We start from the raw sequence: 24,216 nt of genomic DNA on the forward strand, positions 1-24,216 counted from the left end.
TGGTCTTGTTCTACGCAGATAACGCAGTGGTCTATTTTTATAAACCTGTATGGAGTCTTTTACATTGCGTTACTGTGAGTGAGTTGCACAAATACTTTACACTTTGCCTCTTAAGTTAAGCCTGCCTGCTCTGCGCCAAGCTATCTAAGGATGAGCACAGGCCAATTTAAAGTGTGTACCTAACTTACTTTCACTAGAGTGGTGGTCCCAACTTGGACAGGGTGCATACCTCTGCCAACCAAATACCTCCATTTCTAACGCCATGCAATAACATTAAGAGTGTCACAACGCAAACCACGTGGGGTTGTCATCTTTAAACCAAGATTAATGCAAGGGCAGTCCAACCAGGTAAAACTTTAATCAAGAGAAATGCATCAAGCTTCCAGTACTCCAGTCTTGTACTTAACAAGTCTGATACTGTGATGTGAAAGATGTTTGTCTGTGACTGCTTTACTACGGTTGCCTGTGACCATCATAGTAACTATCTTCACACTGTACTGCATAGTGACAAGACCTCAGATTGGTTTACATTTGATAAGTTGCCCCTCACATTGATGTACATGGTTATAATTTTTTGCTTTCAAGACAGAAAATGACAAGAGAAAGCTTACATCCATAAATCTTTATTGTGCCACTCTGCAACAGTGATATTTGTATGTAAATTACAAGGACAGACGGTATGACTCACCCAGAGACAGTGCAAAAAACATGCGTGCAAAAAACACGTATCCATTCGGGTTTCCACAGAAGTCAATGACCTTTACACAGAGCACACTGCACCCACCTTTATCAGCTCAGCTTCCCACTCACTATCCCCAACCTTTAATTTTTGCAACTTGCCTATGCCTATCCCCTTGCCCAAGCTGACAACAGCAGAAAGACACCAATATTATAGCATACCAGACTTCAGAAAATTTGTCTTTAGCCAAAACAGGACATTTAAGCAAGGGAAAGTGCAAGACTACAAACAGCCTTTAAGGTAGAGACTGTACTTATCTGACAGATTCAACACTTACTGAATTAGACTCAGCCCATTACTTCATTATGCCTGATGCAGAGTTTAGAGGGATCTCACTGACAAGAATACACAAACATCTGATTCTGCACCAAGACACTCTGGATGGTGGCGGGCACCCACTTCAGAGTTTGTCAGCTTCTGTCCTGAGGCGCACCATGGGCCACATACACACAAACAGTAGGACTGAGGGGTTGACACTTCTGGAGGAGACTGGACATAGCTTTCATCGCATGCCAGGTGTGTCAGATCCTCTGCTGGGGTGGACCAAGGGCCACAGACACTAGGACTGAGGCAAGGACTGCTGTGATCACTATGCAACACAAACAACGACAAATGACTTGGCCCCACTGTCTAGAGTGGGACGCATGCATACAAGGAGGATATGGGTGGGATGAGTTCTGCGACAGGGAGCCCCTCACCAAATCATGCAAGATGTGACGAGACAACCTTCCTTCAGCTAAAAACTGCAGCAGAATTCACGGATGGCAACTTGTCGTGTGCTACTATTACAAGCCTACCAATTTGGTTTGTTAAAAAGGAGGTTAGTGTCATTTAAAAAAGCAAACAGATTTTTCGGGTGGTATGTTAAAAGCGACGGGACGTTTCCTTTTGATTTTCTTCAGACTTGAATCACCTGGAGAGAGAAGAACAAGAATTAGAAAGGTGAAAACGTCAATGTGACAATACTCTGCTTCTGCGGAGAAATATTAAATTGGCTATTAGTGAAGGTACGTGTACAGCATATCCAAAGCTGTGAGCGACAGCACGCTTCACAAGATTAAAAGCATACCAAGAGGCGTCTCTCGCATCCTTTGCGAACACATCTTTAGGCTTTGTCTTTTCTTGCTGCAGTTTGGACAAGAAGTCTGAAGACCTCCAGTGACTGAAGTCAGTGGCTGCCCAGGAACAACTTATCTCCTTGAGCTGTTGCATGCTCCTATCGGGTGGGAGCAGTAACTTTATCAAGAGGCAGTCCTAGAAGGTGAACTCGTTCTCACTTATACAAAGCGTCAAAACATGGGGCCAAGGAGATGAGTGCGCTCGATCAGTAGTGAAGTGCAAGCAGAGGGACAGGGCTAGTAAATAAAAAGACCCCATGGGCTGCATATTCACACATGACTGGCACTTGGTCAGACTGTCTGGTCTTTCAGACAGGACCGATTTAAGGAATAAATATCAACCCACTGTGCTAAATAGAGCGCTACAAGAACAAATCGGTCCTCAAAGTTAAGAGTTGCCATTTTAAAATGGGCAACGCAAGTTGGCAAATCTGTTTTTGCCACAGACAGGCATATCTAGGAGGCCCGAGTGGTGACTGCTGTCCTACCTTGGGTTTTGATGAAACCATGGCTTGGACACGCTGCCAGGGAACTGGTCACAGTTTTATTGACTTTTACCAAAAGTTTGCTCCAGTGAACCGCATCTATAAGTCAACTAAACTTAAGTTCACTGAGGCTCTCCAGCTTTTAAGGTATTTTCAAAAACAGCCCGACTGACAGGGAGCACCCAATGGGAGCCCCCTATGCACAAACTAAATTAGCGTGGACACCAGCCCCCCTCACACCAACCCATAGGTGGTGGTGGTGGCAAACAATTCTAGTTTTAGGGGCAGTCCTGTTCACCTGGACACAATAGGGGGCTGCCTAACAGCTCTGGTTTAGGGGTCAGTCCAGTCAACCTCATCTGTTTCACTGTAACAGAAAGAACTGTGGTGCCCATTTCACAACTTTGCGCATGGATGGGTGCGATTAACTAAACCGGCTTCCCTTCACCCAGAGAAGAATGGACAGCCTCCATTCGCACCTCTCCAAGCCCCAGGGATGAGACTTTTTGGGGGGCATGTGGAGAGGGATTCCAATCTCTCCATAGTGCAGAGCAAGATTGCCTTTTTTCGTGTTTCTGGCTGTGAATTAACAAGTGGGGGTTCAGATCAAACACCCTAAGCAGCCTAAACTAGTCAGACCGGGTAATTCAAGTTCAAGCAACACCACAAGTCCACAAAAACCAGGGACAAGTCGGTGTTTAACCCACAACCAATGCCTGCAGTAAGCCATTACTGTGGGCCCTCACTGACACAAAGGAGGCAAGGATGTAAAGGAGTGTTCACCTACTGGAGTACGGAAGCATCGATACCCTGAGACATCCGCGATAACGCACAGTATCCACCACCAAGGACCCCACGAGAAGGCCTTGCACATTCACTTTCATCGCAGTTCACTCACTGGACTATATTATACAATTCTCTGGAAATTACTTAAAATCCCCCTACTCCACCTCCTTGTCCATTTTGTGCCTTAAAAACAAGAACCCTTTCGGTTGACTTTTACAGAAAAAAGTCCTGCATCATCGACAGTACAACAGAATAAAAACATGAAAAGACGAAACATACAAGTTAAGACGCTACCACAAGGAAACTAATATAAAATAAGTACGCATTTTAAATGTACTATAAAGAAAATTCCGAGGAATGCATCCTCTTTCAGTGCAATTAACATTCAAAATTGTGTAAACAGCAGCGTAAAAACGGCGCATTGTTTTGCAAAACTGCTGCCTCCTGAAATGAGGCTTCAGCCCCTTCTCTGCTCTGGTTCAGACCTCAGCAGTGCTCAGCCCATGTCCCCTTCAACCCTTCTGGACTTGCTTGATGGTACAGCATCTGCAACACCTATAATTCATTAAAATATACATATAGTATGTATATTTCGCCCTGCACACACCAGTTGCCTTTGTTGACCTCTTACTACTGACTGCATCATTCCACCTCCCGGAGTGCTTGCATTGAACTACACGAAGGACTATTTTACATCGCAGAATACAGCGAATCATCCCACATTAAATTCATTTCAGAAATGCAGTCTTCGTATAAAATATTTTGCTTTTTGTCCACTTCAGCAGGCCTTTAAACGTTTTGTTTTGCACTTTAAGGGAAAACTCAAAATTCAAGCCAGATTTGCTGGGTTGACCAATGCTCATCTTCCATTGCATTCAAGACTACCTTGATTTTATGAGGGTTACAAGAGTCATGGTTACTGACTCCAGCAAGTAGACCACTGTAAGTGAAAAGCGAAATGCTGGATTAAAAATAAAATGTGCAGCACTACTGCGTGAAAGCAGCCTTCTGCTTTTAAAGGCATCAGGCTTCATTCTACCCAGATCAAGATTTACTCATTACGAAAATGCCAACCTTCAGAGTAGCCGTATTCGGAGGGTGACCTTCATGGCACTGATCAAAAAGAAACACTGAGGGCGTCATTGGGGGCTCTTAAGTACACATTCCTTCCATCTCCAGCAGATTTACTAAGATGCTCTTTCTGGGCTAGATGAGAAACACCTAGATTTATTTCTGAGCAAGAAAAAGTCTACAGTGATCCCAGGAAAAGGCAAGAGATTTCCTTCAATATTCAGAAAACTGGAAGTAGAATAGAACTGTTGGATGTCAACCCTTCACTTTTTATGTTCTTTAACTTCTCACCAATGCCCTCTCCCCAAGAGCGCGCTGGCAGATGCAGACTGCATTGAGACCCCATTAAAGGAGGACCTGTAGATTCAGATAGGGCACTAGAAACAACAAGACTGCTGCACTCTCGACTGGCACTGTTCACTGCACAGACCGGCATTTTCCAAAGATCTTTGCACATGCACTCTAGATTTAGATATAAACAAACTTTTATATAGGATAGGAAAGGACTAATTCATAAAAATGATATGAAAATGTAAGTCACGGGCTGATACTCCAAGCTTACAATATTAGTGAACAAGCTTAAAATATATTTGTACATCCCACATCATAAGTGGGGACCCACCTCTACCACAGGTGTATACACACCAGTAGCCTACAACATCCTGGCTGAGTCACAAGCATAGAAGCACTGGTACTGCAAACAGACGTGCAGCTCAGTACGGGCACACGTGCGCACACATACTACTGGCTCATGCTTCGCCACTGCTTTCCTACATACACAACTAGCATGCACACTCACCTCATCGCTCAGTTAGAGTTTCTTTGCCGCACATTGTCCTGATGGTTTGTGCCAGAGTTGCTCTTACTGCAAGAGTTAAAAAAAAAAGAGTGTCAAGAGTTTAAAGGCAGAATTCGGCCTCCAAAAGTGACAAGTCCAGGATAAGCTGATGGTACTCACAGAGGTGCTGCTCCCCCATCGTCTTCTTCACACGCCGCATCGGAAAGAGAAGAGTAAATGTCAGACATTGCTTGAGGTACACACTAACTCATCCAGTCAGATCTAAGCCTATTTCAGTGGTCCTGTGGGTACTTCCAGTAGGGTGGGTACCTTTCATCAACCCCACACGTGTCCAACACACACACACAGGTCCACCCACCCATCTAATTAGCTAAAGCGTAAAGTCCCTCCCTCCATCTTCTGGTCATTTAACTCAAGACACTGCCAACGAGCCGGGTTTTAATTCCATCCGTCTGCATTGTCCACCACCCTGGATATTTATAAATAAATCTCAGTCCAGCCTCCTGTTACATCACTGAACTCCCCTTTACATAACTGCATAACAAACGGTATGCAGATACCCTCACTCCAACTCTCCAGCCCCGACCACTGCTACAGTCGCCGTGCCCTCTGCCTTGTGAAGGGAGTCTAGTAAAAACCGATCACCGAATCCAAGCAAAGAGCCCAAAAGCTTCCTCCTGCTGGCAGTATTGCGGGTGAGTGGACATAAGCAAATTACTTGCAGGGCCAACACATGCCCAAAACATGCCACGGGGCACTCAGGCTGGCACTTGGATGTCATGTCAGGTGCAACACAGCAAACAGCAGTAAATGGAGCCCAGCACGTGATTCCAGAACATAGGCACGCCTATTCACTTACCATAGCAAAACCGAACTAGAAGCAAGCAGATGAAAAAAAAGAAAAGATCATGCTTGTAAGGACAGGGTCAATGCCAAGCCCAACAAAATAAACTTGCCAAGATTAAGGGCAGTGCTCAATTTGAGGCGGTGGTTTCCGGAGCTCTGCACCAGCACTTAATTGTCAACAACTGCACTTATGTTAGTCTGCCACATGGTGGAGCACAACAGTTGTTTATTAATTCAATATACATTAAAAATGACATATACGGGCAGCCCAAGCCATACTTGTAGGTTGGGATGGGTGTCTGGAATAGTCTGAATTGTCACACTTGTAGCAGTGGGACGGTAAGTGGTTGTTTAAGTACTATCATTGGAAGCACTGGCAGGGGAAATGGGTGGTGCAAGGTCTCCCAACTAGGGCTCTGACTTTTTTTTACAGACTCAAAACACAGATTAGGTGAATCTGGTTCATTTCAGCTCTTGCCTCAACTGTCTGAGCTTCCTGAGAAACAGGCAACTTCCTGCTGTGACCACTGAAACTGGGAGCTACGCTTTACCCCTAAACCCGCCCCAGCCCAGGGGCTCTGATCTTCAGCCAGTTCAGGTACCTAAAGCATTTCAAATCCTGTGGAGTGCTCACATCTTCGACGTGCACATAATCTTTCACTCTTACAAGAAGCTTCTTTATCAACCCTTCAGATTGGTAAAAAATGTCGAAGGAAGATTGAATGTTTCAAGATTTAAGTAGGCGACTGATCTAAGCGGGATAGATCCAAGGTAGAAACCCCACCTGAACGAAAGACAAGGACAGGGTGGCACTTGCTGGAGAGAATCGAAGTACAAGTCCACTGTTCGTCATCTCCCCACCTCAGAAGAATGAGGGCACCGGACAGGGCGAGAGTCTAGGCTCACGGCTGGATGTAAAAGGAAGGCTCAGATTCCTAACATCTGGTCTAAAATCGAGGTCTGGAATTAAAAGGCAACTAAAGGAACCAGGTGAACCACAAGCTGCACTTTTCCAAAGCCAACAAGTTACTGATTAGCCGACGTGAATCTATTTATTAAAGGAAGTGAAGACCAGGTTAAGCTGGCAGAAAAACGTACAGGAAACACTTTAGCAATGAGGAAAACTGCCACTGTCATCGAGCACGTAAATGACCACGGGAAGAGGCTCAGTTTGGCTTTATCAAATATTCTCATAATCTACCAGAAATTTCAATCTCCTTCCTGTACTTTTTGCACATTCATTCTACTGGTTAGACTAAAGAGAAAAGGTTTATTAATGTGGTGAAAAAGATATGACATTTAATACCTCAGTAAACCTCGCAATGGGCATTTTAACAATAGGACTGGTTCCTAATCTGGGGTGGATGAGTAAAGGCTGCCTGAAAGAGTGCATAGCGCTAAGCGCCTCAAGATACAGGAGCCTGAGGTTTTCCGGAATTATGGACATAATGACCACTGAGTTGTAATCCAAGGCTCTTCTCAGAGACAAATAAAATACTAAATAGAATATTGAGTTTACGAGTGCTGGGGCTCCCAAAAATAAGTATCAGCAGTGTCCTCTACTTATAAATTGCAGATTATGTGATTTACACAAAGCACTCCTCCCACGTCGGTCCAAGCCCACACGCAGCTAGACTGCCACATCCGCAAACCCTTCATCGCATCAGTGAAGTTCACAAGTTCTCACCATCTGGAACCTCGTCTGGCTTTCGCCTCTTCTCATAGATGAAGATGATGGTCACCAGAACCAGCACCTCGACCACAATCCCCAGGAAGGGCCAGAGGGCAGCGAGGCGGCTGCGCACCCGCAGGGAGACGGTGGCGCCTCCGCTGCCGAGCAGGTTGGTGCCGTTGCAGATGTAGGTGCCTGGGTCGGTCTCCATGCTGAGGGCGCTGATCCGCAGTTCTGATTTCGTGCCATTGGATTTGATGTGATAGCGATCACCGGTGCCGTTCAATACAGGCTGAAAGAACAGAGCTTATTAGAGGGATTCTAATTCATACCAACTTCTTTACGTGTGTCAGCACCAAGGGTAAAAAATGCTGCACTCTCATCCTTTTATTACCAGCACAAGTATAGCACTGTCATGCATTAAAGCACTGCCAACATTGCTTGGACACAGTAGCAACACAGGCAGCAGAAAACAAAAGTAACAAAAGCGATCTGATGCTCCTTTACTTCTTGACCAATTCAGCCGCCATGTAGAGACCCACCACAAAAAGTTGCATGGGGGGGGGTCTTTACATAATCAGCATCAAACACGAAACCCCTTGAGTAAATGCCGGAGTGAACAATAAATGACAAGCCGCACACACGAGTGAACAGACTTGGAAGTTCATCAAGACAACGTAGAAGATTAAGAAGGCAGTGTACTAATGGTTTTAGGGGTCTTAAAAAATATAAAAAATACATCATTCTTGCAGCTGCCATTGCAGGCAACTCGACTGTTTGTCATGGCCAATAGGTTCTAGAACTCTACAAAGGTAGAGAACAAGTTCACAAAGGTCTAGCTTCAATACAAGTGAACTAGCACTGGTTTTAAATGAACCCAACTTAACATCTCTTTTAAAACACTAAGGAAGGAGCTGACACGAGCAGACCTGATACAAGCATTGAAAAGAGAAGTTTAAGGCTATGCCTCTCAACCGAACACTGAAAAGATTATGTCATGTGGGCACCTCACGTGCAAGCACTGAAAGCACATGTCCACGCCTCTCAGAAGCATTAAGATATAGTCATATGCAAGCCTCTAAACTATACAGACGAAGTGACATCTATTAGGAAACCACAACACTTTGTGACAAAAGCTCTACTTTGTGATCTTACAGTATAGAATCCCCATCCTAGGTCGCGTTCCCTAAAGCAATTCTTCAAGTGCAAATCCACCCGCCACACCCCCTATTAACACTGAACATGTGACAAACCTCGTTGACGCCGTCCATCACCTTGTACCAGTTCCAGTTCTCCACTGGGGGGTAAGATTTGCTCTTACAGGTCATGACCCCGACGTCACCTTCATTGCCATGCTCACTTGGCTTGTATGCAACCACGTGGGGTGAAACTAGGAGAATGGAAAGAGTGCACACAGGTCACGAGCCAGCCTGGCTAAGGAATTAATCAGCAATATTCCATTTCACTACAGACATTGGCCCAAAACCTGTAGAACAGGGTGAGGAGGAGAGAAGGCTGTGGTGCATGTGCCCGGCAGGATCGAACATGGTAGCAGTCTACAGAGTCATGGTCCAGAATGTTGGCACCACAGAGACCGCTCAAGCGGGAGCAATATTTATTTAGTACTTTGAAGTGGACGCCATGCTTTGCACGATACAACACTTGTATGTATGTCCTAAGAGCCATCACCCATCTGTTATTAGGTTCACAGCAATGAACACTGCAGAGCAGGCACAGGGGTAAGGCTTGGATCTCAAAGCAGTTTCAGACCCCTCCAGACTCCCACCACCCTCAGTCTGCTTAGGCAGTGCTTTCTTAAGCTCGATATCCTGCGCCCGTCACCTGTTCATTCAACAATCCATTAAAAAAAAGCACTGGAAAAAAAAGTTTGTCTGGAAAACCCCCCATCCTGTGTGGCCATCTAAAGAGGGGTCCAAGCATAGGGGTCCGCCATATCTTACCTGCAACCTCGATGGTTCCAGACACGGGTGGGTCCGTCTTGAAGTGGCAAGTGTACACACCAGAAGTGTCTGAATTCACCTGAGACACACTAGGAAGAGAAACAGTTGCAGTTAGGAGCAAACTTGCTATGCAAAAAAAAAAGCTATTTTTAAGCGGTTCATGTGCTCAGGCAAAGGGGAATTGGCCCACCGCCACCCCCCCCCCCCCCCTTGAAGGTCGCGAAGACCTGGTCATTGAGATAAAGGCCAGCACAGTCATCCTTACACTGCAGTAACGTGGCTAACAAATCAGCTGTGCTATGTACAGTCAACCATGGAAGTGCCTGTCATGTGGCGGCTTTCTGCCGTTCCGGACGTCACAGGACACATGCAGGCATCGGGAATACTCACTTCTGCCCGGAAGTGGTGTCCCGGTCTAGTCCTCCGCCTCACTAGCACTTCCAGGGGGCTACGCTTAAATGCGTGAAGCACCCCCGGATCGGTGCTTCTGATTCTGAAGTATAGTACGGAGCCCAGCAGACGTCAGAGGACTGTCCTCCTGCTCCTCAAGACTCCTAGAGGTTCCGCTGCACTACGAGTCACGGTAACGGCTTCCCTGTGCCATTACGCGTTACGTGACTTTTCCTTGCCGCTTTTATTGATTCTTCGACTTCGTGTTGTGCGCTGGCCATTTCTCCCCTGAGCCACTTTCTCAGACAGCAGCGCGGGAGCGCTGCTACTTGCACCAATTGGCTGAGCGCTGTGATTCTTTTTGTTGGGACCAGGATTAACCCTTTCCTTGGCAGCCGCGCAGGAGCGCTGCTGCATTTCCTTGCTTGTGTTCTTTATTTTGGCAGTTGCGCAGGAGCGCTACTGCTAGTTGCCTTGCGCGTGAAGCGTAGGAGCACTGTTGAACTATTGCATGTGGCGCAGGAGCGTTGAACAAACATGCACTGGGCCGCGCTATAGCGCTTACCCTGGAGTCCTGGTATTGTATCCTTACGCGCAGGAGCACCATCTTTTTTTTTGTACTTTGGTGGTTCTTGCGCAGGAGCGCTTTATTTCATTTCCTCACCAAGGCACCTGGACGCTAAGTTGCTGACCTCTTCCTTGGTTCTGCACGAACAGTGTGTCTTGGTGAGTACCGGAGCCGGTGGCTCCTTCCTGCATGTGTGTTGTGGGGTGTTATGCTGCAGGAGTAGTACCACATCCTAACCGGGTCTTTTCTTGTTCCCTCAGCTGTGCCAAGACCCTACCCTACGTCCCTTCCACCAAAGGCCACTCCTCTTGCTTATTTGGCCCCCATCCCTGGATCCATCTGATCCTTGTCGGGTGTTGCTCCCCGCGGGGGTTAGTTGGGAACAAGGGCGGTGGTTCGTGTCGTCTCTGCGGAATCGCTTCACAAGCCCAGGTGAGTCTTGTGGGGCGCCTGACAGTGCCGCAACACCGGGCTTCTGCGATGCCACTTTTTTTTAACAAGCCCATCACCCTGCTGCCAGCTAGTAAGCTCTGTGGTAGCACCGACGACAACAGATCAAGCGGGCATACAGATCGATGGAGAATAGAAGATCCAGACACTTCGATGCCTTTATATTTCTATTACTCACTAACTTCCAACGAACAATCTTGCTCGTTTCTGCTAAAAGAAAGCCTGTACATGTTATTTAACTAATTGGGATCCTGTGATCTATTTGGCTCCACACATAGATAGTCGTTCTGCAAGCCGAGCGGAAGTCAGAAGCGGAGCCCCTTTGAAGGAATGTTTCTGGCGTCCGCCCTGTTCCCTCTGCCAGGCTCTGCCATCTGAAGCCGCAGGATTAACTGGGAGCGACAGGCTGGTGGACCGTGGCCGCGGCACCGCTCCGGCGCCCATTCCACAAAGGATTAAACTACTTCGGTAGAGAAAGGGTCCACTGTTCTCAGGCTGCTCCTCTTTCCAGCTGACTAGCTCTCCAAGCAGGGATCAGTGTGAGAACAAACTTAAAAACAAGAGTCACTTCTACAGCACAATTAGGCAGAGAACGCAGCAAAATGGACTTGTATTTCTTGGTTTTTATATGCAGATAAAAGGTGCATGCTGGTAAACCGGTGGAGTGAACAGCAATGCTGGAATCTTTTAGAGGAGGCAAACGATGGGTGGCAAGTGAACCAAAAGCAATTTTTATTACAGAACCTCCAAAATTCCAAGGGGTGGGACTCAGATGAAGGCACAAGGAAGGCTACGGTGAAGGTACCGAAACGCAATGAAGCGCGCTGTAGCTCAGACACAGCAAGAAGAGGAGCAGGGTGGCAATATCAGTATTAACAGGACATGTAGTGGATTATCTTAACAAGCTTCAAGGGTATGAATGTGGCCCTATTCTTGCCAGACAAATATCTGCTTGATATAATAGTGGAGAAGGTGGCAGCTTAGATTGGTACGGCTGGGGTGGTGCCAAACTAGGGAGATGGTTCTGTCATAGTCACCCCAACATTACTGGACTCGCTCCGGGCAGATCCCCCAGCCCCAAAAGGAGTAGTATTTTTCAGAGAAAGGAATAAGTAGCAGGTGTTTCGCTCCTCCTGCCGAGAGCTATGCTCCGTTAGACGAAGAGTGGTAGGAGTCAGACAAGGCTGTCGAGAAACGCATCTGTAGGCGATGGTAAAGTAGAGTCTAGCGTTACACTTTCAACTGATACACGCACACCACAAGTAGTATTTGAAAATGGTTTGTTCGTTTAATGTTCAGTACATGTCTACATAGAGAGTTATCACAGGCCCTACATTTTATAAGCACCTCTGCAGATAAAGAGGCAAATTAGGGCGAATGCTAAGTATGTGCCAATCATTTCATCGTTCGTCCATAACCCATCAGTCCTAGGCCAGGGTTCTACAAAGTCAGTCCTGGAGGGCCAGACCCATGCTAGAGTTGTAGCATATCCCCATGGAGATCAATGTAGCCATCTTCCAAATCTGGCATGGACTAGGCCACCGTGATTGTGTCGATTATGGTTTCACCCATGTTATGCCAAGAGGTGCAGTATCCCACATCCCTAACACCAGCAGATTGGAAGTGGAAATACTAATGCTCCCTCCCCTGTAGAGCTGGGAGTCAAGGCAGGTGGGGTGAAGAATGGACCCGAGGAAAACCTGGGCTGGAATGAGGTGGCTTTTGTAGTTAGCAGAGTCGCTGTGTGGAAGGAGCACGAGGACACTGAGCCACCAGGAAGGCAGAGATCACTTTAGTGCTGAGCCTGAGAGGCTTTGGTAGAATGAAACTCTTCAATATATGGTGGGAGGGCCCCAAAAAGAATACATCAAACAAAAGTGGAAAGGATCAACTGCAGGGGGCATGCATGACAAACGTCGAAGTGCGACAAAGAACAGCACTGAATGTCAAGAGCCTAAAAGCAAGATCCGGAAGGGCAGTCATTTTACAGACTTGACAAGTCGGCTGAAGTCTGGCAGCTCAAGCATTCTGGGGGAGTGGCGACAAAGCAGTCCCTATACTGCAACGAGGTGAACTGTAGGTGGGCGAGGGGTGAATTTAATAACGATGTAATGCGCCGTTGGTAGTTTCCGGAGAAGTGTTTCATCAGGAGAGGTTGCAGTGATTAAAAACCGGCTCCTTGGCAGGGATGCTTGGGGGTTGGTGAGCTACAGGAGAGGTTAGCGGACCAGAGTATGTTCCCTTGGGTTACAGGGCAGAGAAAAGCTCTGGAAAAAGACGACATGTGATGCAGTGCATATATGGGGAGAGCAGAGCATATCTGTGGACAGATTTCAGAAAGGTCACTGGACAGTGAGATGTGGAGAAAGGGCTAACATCACTGTCCAAAAATTAGAGCAGAGGAAGACGTCAGGGCAGCATGGCTGCCAGTACCCGGCACATCACAATGCTTTGCACTCTGCACTTACTTGTAAGCGGTGCTAATGTCGTTGGAGTCATCCTCCCGGAGAACCTTGTCACCCTTCATCCATTTGTGGCCGGTGATGTTCGATGGAAACAACGTGACGTTGCAGAAGAGAACAGCACTGCTGCCGAAAGTGAACTCTGAAGGGCTGGTGAACAAAACAGGATCTGAGGGACAGAAGAGAAACCAGCATAAATATACCAGACCGAAGAGCGCCAAGTCCTGTCCCTAGTGACTGCAAACGAAAGAACAGCCAACGACTTGTCCACCAGCCTCAGTCACAAACCGGCCCTCCTCGCCCTCTCTATAAAGGACGGTTTTAAAACTTCGACTGTGCACAAACTAGAAAGAGAAGCATATTCATGACTGGACAAGAAAAACCTAGAAAACTTCAATCAGTGAGAAAATGAAGCACTTTTAAATGTTGACACAAAGTACTATAGTTAAAAAAATACGCTAAAAAAATAAACTAAAGTAGATTAGTGAGCTAGCATGGCAAGGAGGGTTCGAGGCAAGAGGTGTCCTGATGTGGCTTCTAAAAATTGAACATCCCAGCCTACCTAGCCCTGGCTGGAGGACACCCACTATCACCTAGCCAGGTTCACTTTTTGCAAAAAAATAAAAATAAATAACAGTCTTGTGCACCTATAAAACAGAAACCTCTATGTGAGGAACAGACGTCTACTGCACAGCACCACAGTCAGGGAGCAGGAGGAAGGAAGACGTAGCATACAAACGGAGGGTCTGCCTCATCACAGCAGTGAAGGCTGACTTTAGAGCTTGGAAACAGCACTGGATACCTTGGATCAAGGTAGGGAGGGTTACAGTGTTTGGAGGTCAACAGATGAGACAGATCGGTGCAGTCCCGCCTAGGCAGGTCTGTGGCGGTAGGCTTGCAGGAGCAGGGTTCACAAGGGAGGGAGTCTCGTGGTTCTACACAAGGTGGTTCAGGAAGGAGTCTTCATAGGTGCCACAACAAAGGGGAAAGCACGGTAGACGTAGGCATCCAGGTGGACTGGACGCCGCCACAGTCCAGTTGGCCACTCACATTCTAGCACGATAACGTTTGCCTGTGAGCGGATCCACTTGACTTTTGGAGTCTTCCGGAGGTGGTTGCGGTCTGGATCATTGCTGGCACGGCACTCGTACGTGCCGGTGTCTTCCACGAGAAGGGCTGTAATGTGGATCACACTGGCGGCGTGGACATTGTAGGTGACATGGATCTGGACGCGGTCTTCACGGGCACCTTGCCAGAGATGAGAAAACGTGGCATTGGGTTCATCTGCTTCAAACCACCACTGGATTTCAGGGATGGGCCGGCCCACAGCTTCGCAGTGCAGCTCCACACTGTCGCCGCTCAGCTTCACCTGGGACAGCGGCGACTTTATGAAACCAGCTAGGGAGGCGGAAAGTGTTAGTGCAAAAAAGGTTAGTAGAAGAGCAAGAGTGAGACAACCAGAATGGTTAGAGGTCAGACACACTAGTCAAATCAAAGCCAACAGTTACCAACCACAGAACTGCTTTCAAACACCACAGATCTGCAGAAGCAGGTCGATACAACAGACAGAGCGGATTGTGAAAGCACTGCTTGAGCGGCCCACCGAGGTCACATCTTCAGACTCCATCTGAGACATCAGGCGGTGCGAGGGGCCAGCTGTTGCAGATGTGCCGGGCAGTGCTGTGCAGCCGTGGCTCTGAACCAGTACTCTCAAATGAGTCTAAGAGTAACCCCTTTCAACATTTGTGGATAATTCTACACTTTCAGGGACAGGCAAGAAATGCAGAGTTATTTGGAAGAAAAAACACACAGCTTATTCGACAGACAATCTATAATTACTCTGACAAACTCCAGATGCAAAGAGGCAAGCTGCACATCACTGCAGGAGAGGGCGAATGTGCCTCTAGGAAGACCAAGGGAAAGAAAGGAATCCAGCAGCCTTCAAGACCAGAGTGTCCCTCTCTGAGCCTGCTCCCCTCTGCAGTCTCAGGCACTGCCCAGGTAGAAAGGAAAGCAAAAACAATTGATGGACGGAATGCAGAACAATGTCAAACATTCCTCCCAGTACAGAGATCTGGGCCAGGATGGATCCGGCCTGGCAGTTCATGCTGGACTGGTTCCATGAGGAGCAGGGTCAAGACGGACATGAATCTGTCTGGGTCCAAACTGGGGTGGCGTGGTGAGCAAACGGATGGATGAAACCAAGATCTCATGACTGGGGATGAATGTTATGCAATCAGCATTACGTCCATCATGTGTTGCTGCAGCACAGGTAGAAAGGAACGCACAGAATGAATGGGTCACAGAAGACCACCATCTGTGCCCGCTGTCCATTTCCTACTCTCCTAGGGACCAGGCAGTGCCTGAAGCTACTAGAATACCAAGGAATGCAGCCTTGGATCCAAGGGCCACACAGTCCTATAAGACACAGATTGGATAGCGAGATACAAGACTGTGTTTATGGGTGGTGGGGGGCCCTAAAGCAGTGACAAATGTGCTGATAAGTCTGGGTTTTGAGGAAAGGCTTCGGGTGAGCAAAGTGTGGTGGGGTTAGGTGGCGTGTTGTTCAGGTGGATGTGCGACTGGTGTGACGATGTATGGTACGGAGCAAGAGTGCAACGGTGTTACGATACGTATGCCATTAAGTGTTGGTTCATTGATGTATGTGTGGGATTGTGCTGTTTGCACGGAGGGCGTGTCACAAGATGGTGTGTTGGATGTGGAGAGTCTTTAGGGTATCAGCCGTTTATGTTGTTGCAAGATTAAGTTGTGATGTTATATTGTGCGACTCAACCATTTAGACCAGGACATCTATGTGTGGAGTACTTTTGGATGAAGTAACACGGTTATATATAGTTTGTACCCTTGGAACATGTTAAATAAGGCTATGTTTTTTTACAATTTTCTCTCCTGGTAGACAAAGTAGTATATTTGTGTTTTTTTATTATTCTATGACTGATGATTGAAGTGAGGGATTGACTGTATGATTGTTCTGCCCAAGTGTGAGTTTTGAGTGAGGTTGCGAGTTGTATGTTTTTGGGGGGTTTCTAGACATCTCATCACATAGTAATGTATATATATATTTGGATGTTTTGTTTACGGTCTTTGTCTAAAAAGGAAACTTCTTTATATTTGGTGGGCTGTAATGGCAGGCTGCTTATTTTGGTACATTAACCTTTACCTAGTTTGTTTTCGATTAGCAGGCAGGGTTTGTTTCGTTTGTATATTGTTATAGCGTGCTGTGTTTTGTGGTGTCAATACTGGGCGCTATACAAGTCTGAAAGAGCTGCATGTACAGGGCGGGACAATTTTTGTGTGCACCTAAATGTGGAACAGGTAGATTGACACTGGAAGCCTCGTGAAAGGACCACTGCCCTGTCAACCTGCATGGAGAGCTGGCACTGTTCACTGGTGCATTCACCAGCGCCCAGGCGTGCCCTGTGCCTCGCAGGCAGACAGTCCCTCTGTTCACTGGTGCATTCACCAGTGCCCGGGCGTGCCCTGTGCCTCGCAGGCAGACAGTCCCTCTGTTCACTGGTGCATTCACCAGCGCCCAGGCGTGCCCTGTGCCTCGCAGGCAGACAGTCCCTCTGTTCACTGGTGCATTCACCAGTGCCCGGGCGTGCCCTGGGCCTCGCAGGCAGCCAGTCCCTCTGTTCACTGGTGCATTCACCAGTGCCCGGGCGTGCCCTGGGCCTCGCAGGCAGCCAGTCCCTCTGTTCACTGGTGCATTCACCAGTGCCCGGGCGTGCCCTGGGCCTCGCAGGCAGCCAGTCCCTCTGTTCACTGGTGCATTCACCAGTGCCCGGGCGTGCCCTGTGCCTCGCAGGCAGACAGTCCCTCTGTTCACTGGTGCATTCACCAGCGCCCAGGCGTGCCCTGGGCCTCGCAGGCAGACAGTCCCTCTGTTCACTGGTGCATTCACCAGTGCCCGGGCGTGCCCTGGGCCTCGCAGGCAGCCAGTCCCTCTGTTCACTGGTGCATTCACCAGTGCCCGGGCGTGCCCTGGGCCTCGCAGGCAGACAGTCCCTCTGTTCACTGGTGCATTCACCAGTGCCCGGGCGTGCCCTGGGCCTCGCAGGCAGCCAGTCCCTCTGTTCACTGGTGCATTCACCAGCGTCCAGGCGTGCCCTGGGCCTCGCAGGCAGACAGTCCAGTCCCTCTGTTCACTGGTGCATTCACCAGCGTCCAGGCGTGCCCTGGGCCTCGCAGGCAGCCAGTCCCTCTGTTCACTGGTGCATTCACCAGCGTCCAGGCGTGCCCTGGGCCTCGCAGGCAGACAGTCCCTCTGTTCACTGGTGCATTCACCAGTGCCCGGGCGTGCCCTGGGCCTCGCAGGCAGCCAGTCCCTCTGTTCACTGGTGCATTCACCAGTGCCCGGGCGTGCCCTGGGCCTCGCAGGCAGCCAGTCCCTCTGTTCACTGGTGCATTCACCAGTGCCCGGGCGTGCCCTGGGCCTCGCAGGCAGACAGTCCCTCTGTTCACTGGTGCATTCACCAGTGCCCGGGCGTGCCCTGGGCCTCGCAGGCAGCCAGTCCCTCTGTTCACTGGTGCATTCACCAGTGCCCGGGCGTGCCCTGGGCCTCGCAGGCAGACAGTCCCTCTGTTCACTGGTGCATTCACCAGTGCCCGGGCGTGCCCTGGGCCTCGCAGGCAGCCAGTCCCTGCTGTGAATCACGGCCCCCACCGGAAGCGCATGACCTACAAACCCTGCGGGGTAAAGTCACCTTGGCAGCCGGGCAGGGCCTGGGAGCAGCTGAGCTGTAATCAGAGGCAGCAGGCCGGGTGGAGGCCGGACCCGCCCAGGGAGGACGTGACTGTCCGCTCGGAGAGCAGCAGCGCTCAGAGACCGTCTACAACCGCCCGGAGTGACGAGAGAGAGGCAAACAAACCGCAGGACTCCAGAGACAGCAGGGCTCCAGAGACAGGCAGTCTACAGCCACCCGGAGTGAAAAGACAGCAGGGCTCCAGAGACAGGCAGCCTACAGTCACCCGGTGTGACGAGAGAACCGAGAGACGTACAAGCATGGCAATGTTATCTGCTGTGCAGTGTCATCGGGACTAGGCAGTGGCACGCTGCAGTTCCCCAGAGACAGGCAAGAGAGAAGAATCTTCTGCAGTGTGGTCGGGGCAGAGGTAAACCGGGGGTTTCCTGAAAAGGGGCAGGGAAGAGATGGCCTGCAGCTACTCAGAAGGACCAGGGAAAGAACAACTTCCGCCCCATCACTAACCTTCCCTTTCTTGCGAAGATCACAGAAAGATGTGCAGCAAAACAACTCTCTCATATCAAGGACAATGATCTTCTTGACAATTGTCAGTCCGGCTTCATCCAAAACTGCAGCACTGAAACAGCCCTGCTGCAAGTTGTTGATGCACTGAGGATACTCGACTCAGGGGGGTCCTGTCTGCTAATTCTCCTTGACCTTTCTGCAGCCTTTGACACTCAATCACAACACCCTCCTCAACATCCTTCAACAGAGAATGGGCACGGAGGGCACTGTGCTCAAATGGTTTGCATCCTTCCTCTCTGACAGATCTCAAATGATCAAAATAGCGAATAGTCTCTTCTCCTGTGGCGGTGGGTCAAGGTGTTCCCCAAGGCTCTATACTTGCACCCATATTGTTCAATCTCTACTTAGAACCACTGGGAAACCTCCTAAGCAAATCCGGGATTCACTATCATCTATATGCAGACGACACCCAACTCTACCTCAAGGTTACCTCCACTCATGATCTCTCCATCCTAAGCTCCACTCTCGACTCCATCCAAAACTGGATGTCAACTCATCAATTGATTCTGAATCCCTCCAAAACTGAATTCCTCCTCTTCTCCTCCCCCGGTTCAATCATGGATGGATGAGATGAATCTACTAAACAATAAACCCCTCATTGTCGACAGCGCAAAATCCCTTGGTGTCATTCTCGACAAAAAACTCATTCTAACTCCCCACATCAATTCTACTGCAGAACAATGGCCCAATCCTTTTCAGGCAACGCAGTGAGAATCTGGTACTCTTATCTGCCTCAGCTCCGGACCACCGCCTCCTCCCAGGCCTTCAAAAGGGACATCAAAGTTCTCCTCCTCCAGAGACACCTCCAAAAGTAATTCACGTCCTCGTTATTTGGAAGAAGACTTTCCACTACTGAAAATTTCTACCTCACATGACCATGGAAGTGCCTTCCCAGTGTATTCTTGTGGTTGGTGTGGCTGCCTGTTTGTAGTGTTCTCCATGTACTTGTGTTTGGTGCCCTTTTGTAACATGCACACACCACTTTGCCCTGGTAACACACGGTTTGCTACCTCTCACATGTTCTACCTTTGTTACCTGCACAAGTGCCACCTTTGCCTACGTAACGCTTTTTGTGCATGAGTGTCTAGCACCTTTTGCAGTATTATACCTCAAATGATACTTTGTTTTCTCTTGTAACCGCACACTTGTCACTTTTTCCTCTTGTGCACTTTTCACTACCTCATGTATTTTTGGTTGCTCACAATTTTTACTACCTCATGTATTTTGTTTGCTCACAATTGTCACTATTACCTTATGTAACATAACGTATGCTTTTGTAATCTTTAATGTGTAATGTTTCTCATTATGTTTCATTTCTGTTCCTATTGTGAAGCGCTCTGACACCTTCGGGTAAAGTCCACGCTATATAAAAATGCATAAATAAATAAATAAATAAAGAGGCAACACCAGGCCTTCAGCACATGTGAAAAAGAGCTGGTGTCCCATGTGACCAGGGCAGGAAAGGGCCACAACCAGTATTCCCAGAGTCAGTGGGGCAGAAAAAGACTTTGCTGCAACCCAGGGCGATCAGGGAAAGAGGCAAACATCAGACCTCCAGAAACAAACTGCCAGTAGAAAGAGGTCTACAGCTACCCAGTGCTACCAGAAAAGAGGCAGAGTAAACATCAGGTCTTCAAAGAGTAGTAGAAAGATCACCTTCAGCCCAGTGTGTCAAGGTTCAGAGCACTGGAGAGCGGCAGACACAGCGTGGGTCTGCACATACCGTTATCAGCCCAAGGCAGAGGCACTGCGCGGTGCACAAGGGCAGCCCCTGCTACAACCTACATAAACAACTTCAAAGGATACCCAAGAAAGGCAGGAAGGAGCAGGCTACTATAAACACAGCGGCACCACCAACTAAAGTACCAAAACAAGCAGAGAAATCCGCACACAAGGCGTCGCCTCCAAACAAGATGTCAGATCAGAGACCTCCCGCAGAACCCGGTAACTGGGCCTGCAGTTACAGTACTGATGACTGGAGTGATGCCAGAACGTCTCAAACTCGGCCAAGTCACGCCACTCTTCAAAAACAAACTGGGAGCAGGCACAAACAACATCAGCTTCAGACCAGTCTCAAATCTCCCCTTCCCAGCCAAAATCCTAGAGTGATGTGTTATCACGCAATAAAACCAACACAGACAACTACAGTCTCCTAGACACTCCTCAATTGGCCTTCAGAAAGGGCTGCAGCACAGAGACAGCCATTCCGAACAAAGTGGATGACCTACAGAAGTCCCTGGTCACACACCAATGCTGCCTCCTCATAAGCCTACATATATCAGCAGCCTTCGACATGGTCGACCACAAGCTTCTATGGGATGTCCTACAAAAGAGGATTGGCACAGAAGGGTGGCCCTTCGCAGGTTCACATTAATACAAAACCACTAACAAATACAAATAAACAGTCTGACCTCTGGGACTATGCCATCACCTGGGGTGTCCCCAAGGCTCTGACCTCTTGTCTACACTTTTCAATATACACAAGGAGCCCATCACCAACATTCTCAACCAAGCAAACACCCCCTTACACCTATATGCAGAAGACAGATGCTCCATTTGAAAATTTCCTCACTAGAAGAACCCAGACAAATGCCGCACTCAAAGAAGTACAACACTGACTATCTCTCAGCCACCTAAAACCCAACCACTAGAAGACCGAAATCCTATTCATATCTAAGTCAGAGCAATTCCACCAAATACGAGAATGGCTATACTCCATAGGCATTCTTAACGGCAATCTTACCATAGCCAACTCCTCCAAATCTCTCAGAATCACAAACCCCAAAGTGAACATGAAAGATCATATAAAGAACAGTGTAAAGAGAGCATTCTACAACTTGCAACTTCTGAACAAAATCAAACCCTATCTACCTCAGTGCAACCTAAAAACTGCCAAACAAGCAATGGTGTGGTCAAGACTGGACTATGGGAACGCCACCCTCACAGGCACCGCAAAATCCCACCTTGGACCCCTTAGAACTACTCTCAATGCAACAGCCAGAATGGTCACAGGTTCAAAAACATGATCCCATTCCCCCAGCAGTGAAAGAACTGAAATAGACCGAATCGAAGCTCGCTGTGGCTTTAGAACTGCCTGCACTGTAAATGACAATAGATTAAACGCAGGCAAATGAGAAATCAATTAGATTGACGTAATTTTTTGTAAAAATGACCCGTGCCCAGCTTTCATTTTAATAACGGCCACAGCCCTTTCTTTAGACGCAGCTCATCTAACGAAAGGGGGACGCCCGCTATTCAAGTGAAAGCAGGGTAGAGGCGATTTATAAAAAAAATTAAAAATAGGAAAAAAAATATGCAGCAACATTCGGTACCACAAATAAACCAAGAGCACAGCCGCCACTGTGGCGGGCCGCACTATTAAAAAGAAATGTGTTAGGAGCGAGCATGGCCTGCCTGCAACTGCGCAAAACAATGTAAGGAAATAGTGCTCGGAGGCTGTAATTATAGCCTACCTAGTAACACATGCAACAGGGGGTGTCGCCATGGGAGGTTAACAAAACGAGACGTTGCATTAAGGAGGGACGAATAAGCTTATTGACTAAAGAAAAGCTACAGTTCTCAAAGGACAAGGATACAAGCCAATAAAAAATATGGTCGGAGCTTCAAGTCCATACCCGAATACAGCATGCCTCGCAGAGCTGTGCATTCGGTGCCCAGACTCGACCTAAATACCAAACAGGCACATGTAGAAATATGTCTGGGCTCTACACGTCTCTTGACAAAGGGAACGCTGTGTGCTTATTGCTGCATATGGAAAGGCTTTGCCGATAATCATCCCTCATGTCCAGTGGTTTGGTGTGTGAAGGATATCTGCCCCCTCACATGAACTGGAACCGTAAGGTAATATGAAGAGAAATGATACTGTACATGCAGGATTAGATTGGATAAAAAATAGGCCAGGCATCAAATAAAATTGGCCTCTATTACCAAACCAGGCTTTCGCAAATAGGGTATGTTTGCACTTGTATAGGGGCTTGGCAAGGTATTAAAGCCTGCATACATTTATGCTTGCTACAGGCAATGTCTGTGGTAATAGCAGGGATATGTAAAAAAAAAGTATAAATCCACCGGACCAGAAAACCAGGCCACAAACCTCAAATACCCGGCTCACATACGGACCTATTTGACCAGCCAACTGGGCGCTGCCAGATTGCCCTATAGGCAGTCTAGCGGTCCAACCCAAAGTGCATGAACAGTACCAGAATGGAACCTCCATCAACGATAGCATCTTGCACAGTCAGCAGTACGGATGAAATCTTGTGAGGCCATACCTCAATGAACGCGTGTCGGTACATGTCTGAACATGCACATCCACGGCCTTGGAACACGGAGTCCGGCGGCTTCAGCTGGAGGGGTCAATCCATTTTAATGACCATTAACATGGCAATTCCTGTTAGGTGACAGCAGGTGGAAAGGCAGGATGAGCTTAGGCCATCAGGATAAGGAGGTGGCTGACGGGCGTCCGGTGTTGCTTTTGATATACGCAAAGCCCAAACTGAAACCTAACGGGAGAGTGTGCCTAGGTTAAGAAATGGTGGGACCCTCTGAATCACCCTCAGTTTGGGCCCTCAGGGCTGCCTTCAAAAGAAGATGCACATTCACATGGTAAACACTCAACTTTAGGCAATTTCTGAGTGACCGCTTATGTTCGTGCTTGGATCCTGTGGAGCCAAACATCTGGAACAAAGAATGACAAAGCACAAGTATGGCAGCAGTGGTAAGATGCAAATATGTTGCAATTGTTTCCGACAACGAACCGTGCTGCAGAAAGTCTGACCCGAGGTGCTAGTAACTACTGCACTCATTAAACACTCGAGTTGCGGTCCTTGTGGGAAACAAACATATGAGACGGTTTGCACTGTATATAGCCGTCATGCTATAAGAACGAACACATCAGAAAGGTCTCTAGGTGCAGTCGATCTGCCCAACTGAGGAAACAAATTAATTTCTACAGGCTTTGGTGTAAAATGGCATTGAGCAGACTAATGTTCAAACCAATCAGTGCGACTACTATGTGCCCAAGGAGACTTTAACCCTATGACTGCAGCAATAAATGAACTGTAAAAGTGCATCACCTTGCAGCACCCAAACGAGTCTTTGACAATGCAATACATATTAGCGACACTTTCACCTATTGTCTTTGTAAATATAGAAGCTGCCATGCTTCAACATAAAGAGCTTGTTTCCGGTCCAGGGAAGGCATGGCTTGGCAGTTCGGGCTGGACTGTTCCCATGAGGCACAGGGTCAGACTGATTTGCATATGGCCATGTCTGAACTGGGGTGGCAGAGTGGGCTAAAGAACGGTGATGGATTAAACCCAGATCTGTTGACGGTGTGAGTGTTTGATTGGTTCAGATGCTCCGTCCATCACCACCCCCTTTTGTACCGCTTTCAACATAAAGAGCGGCGCCCATGTTGTAAATACCCCCTGGGACTTTTATGCAATTAAAAAAACGAAAATATATACATAGATGCACAGATAAGAGTAAGGGGAGTTAGCTGCTGGTGCTGTGCAATACAGAAGACGACAATGGGCAGCTTGGCGCCATGCTGTGT

General features: G+C 48.1%; 1 protein-coding gene across 1 annotated transcript in view; it reads right to left on the minus strand.

Annotated features, from left to right (window-relative positions):
- Positions 1 to 607: 607 nt before the first annotated feature.
- The window catches only part of BSG (basigin (Ok blood group)), a 29,292-nt gene continuing 5,683 nt past the window's right edge, over positions 608 to 24,216 (minus strand). Inside the window, exons 2-9 of the mRNA XM_078670551.1 lie at positions 14,398 to 14,745; positions 13,354 to 13,516; positions 9,478 to 9,566; positions 8,770 to 8,906; positions 7,532 to 7,808; positions 5,158 to 5,182; positions 4,999 to 5,064; positions 608 to 1,652 (exon numbers count right to left, since the gene is read on the minus strand). Coding sequence (XP_078526677.1) covers positions 5,007 to 5,064; positions 5,158 to 5,182; positions 7,532 to 7,808; positions 8,770 to 8,906; positions 9,478 to 9,566; positions 13,354 to 13,516; positions 14,398 to 14,745 — 1,097 coding nt within the window. The 3' untranslated portion in view covers positions 608 to 1,652; positions 4,999 to 5,006. The remainder of the gene's footprint in view (positions 1,653 to 4,998; positions 5,065 to 5,157; positions 5,183 to 7,531; positions 7,809 to 8,769; positions 8,907 to 9,477; positions 9,567 to 13,353; positions 13,517 to 14,397; positions 14,746 to 24,216) is intronic.

Source organism: Lissotriton helveticus, chromosome 12 (genome assembly GCF_964261635.1).
Source record: "Lissotriton helveticus chromosome 12, aLisHel1.1, whole genome shotgun sequence".
Classification (NCBI taxonomy): Eukaryota; Metazoa; Chordata; class Amphibia; order Caudata; family Salamandridae; genus Lissotriton; species Lissotriton helveticus.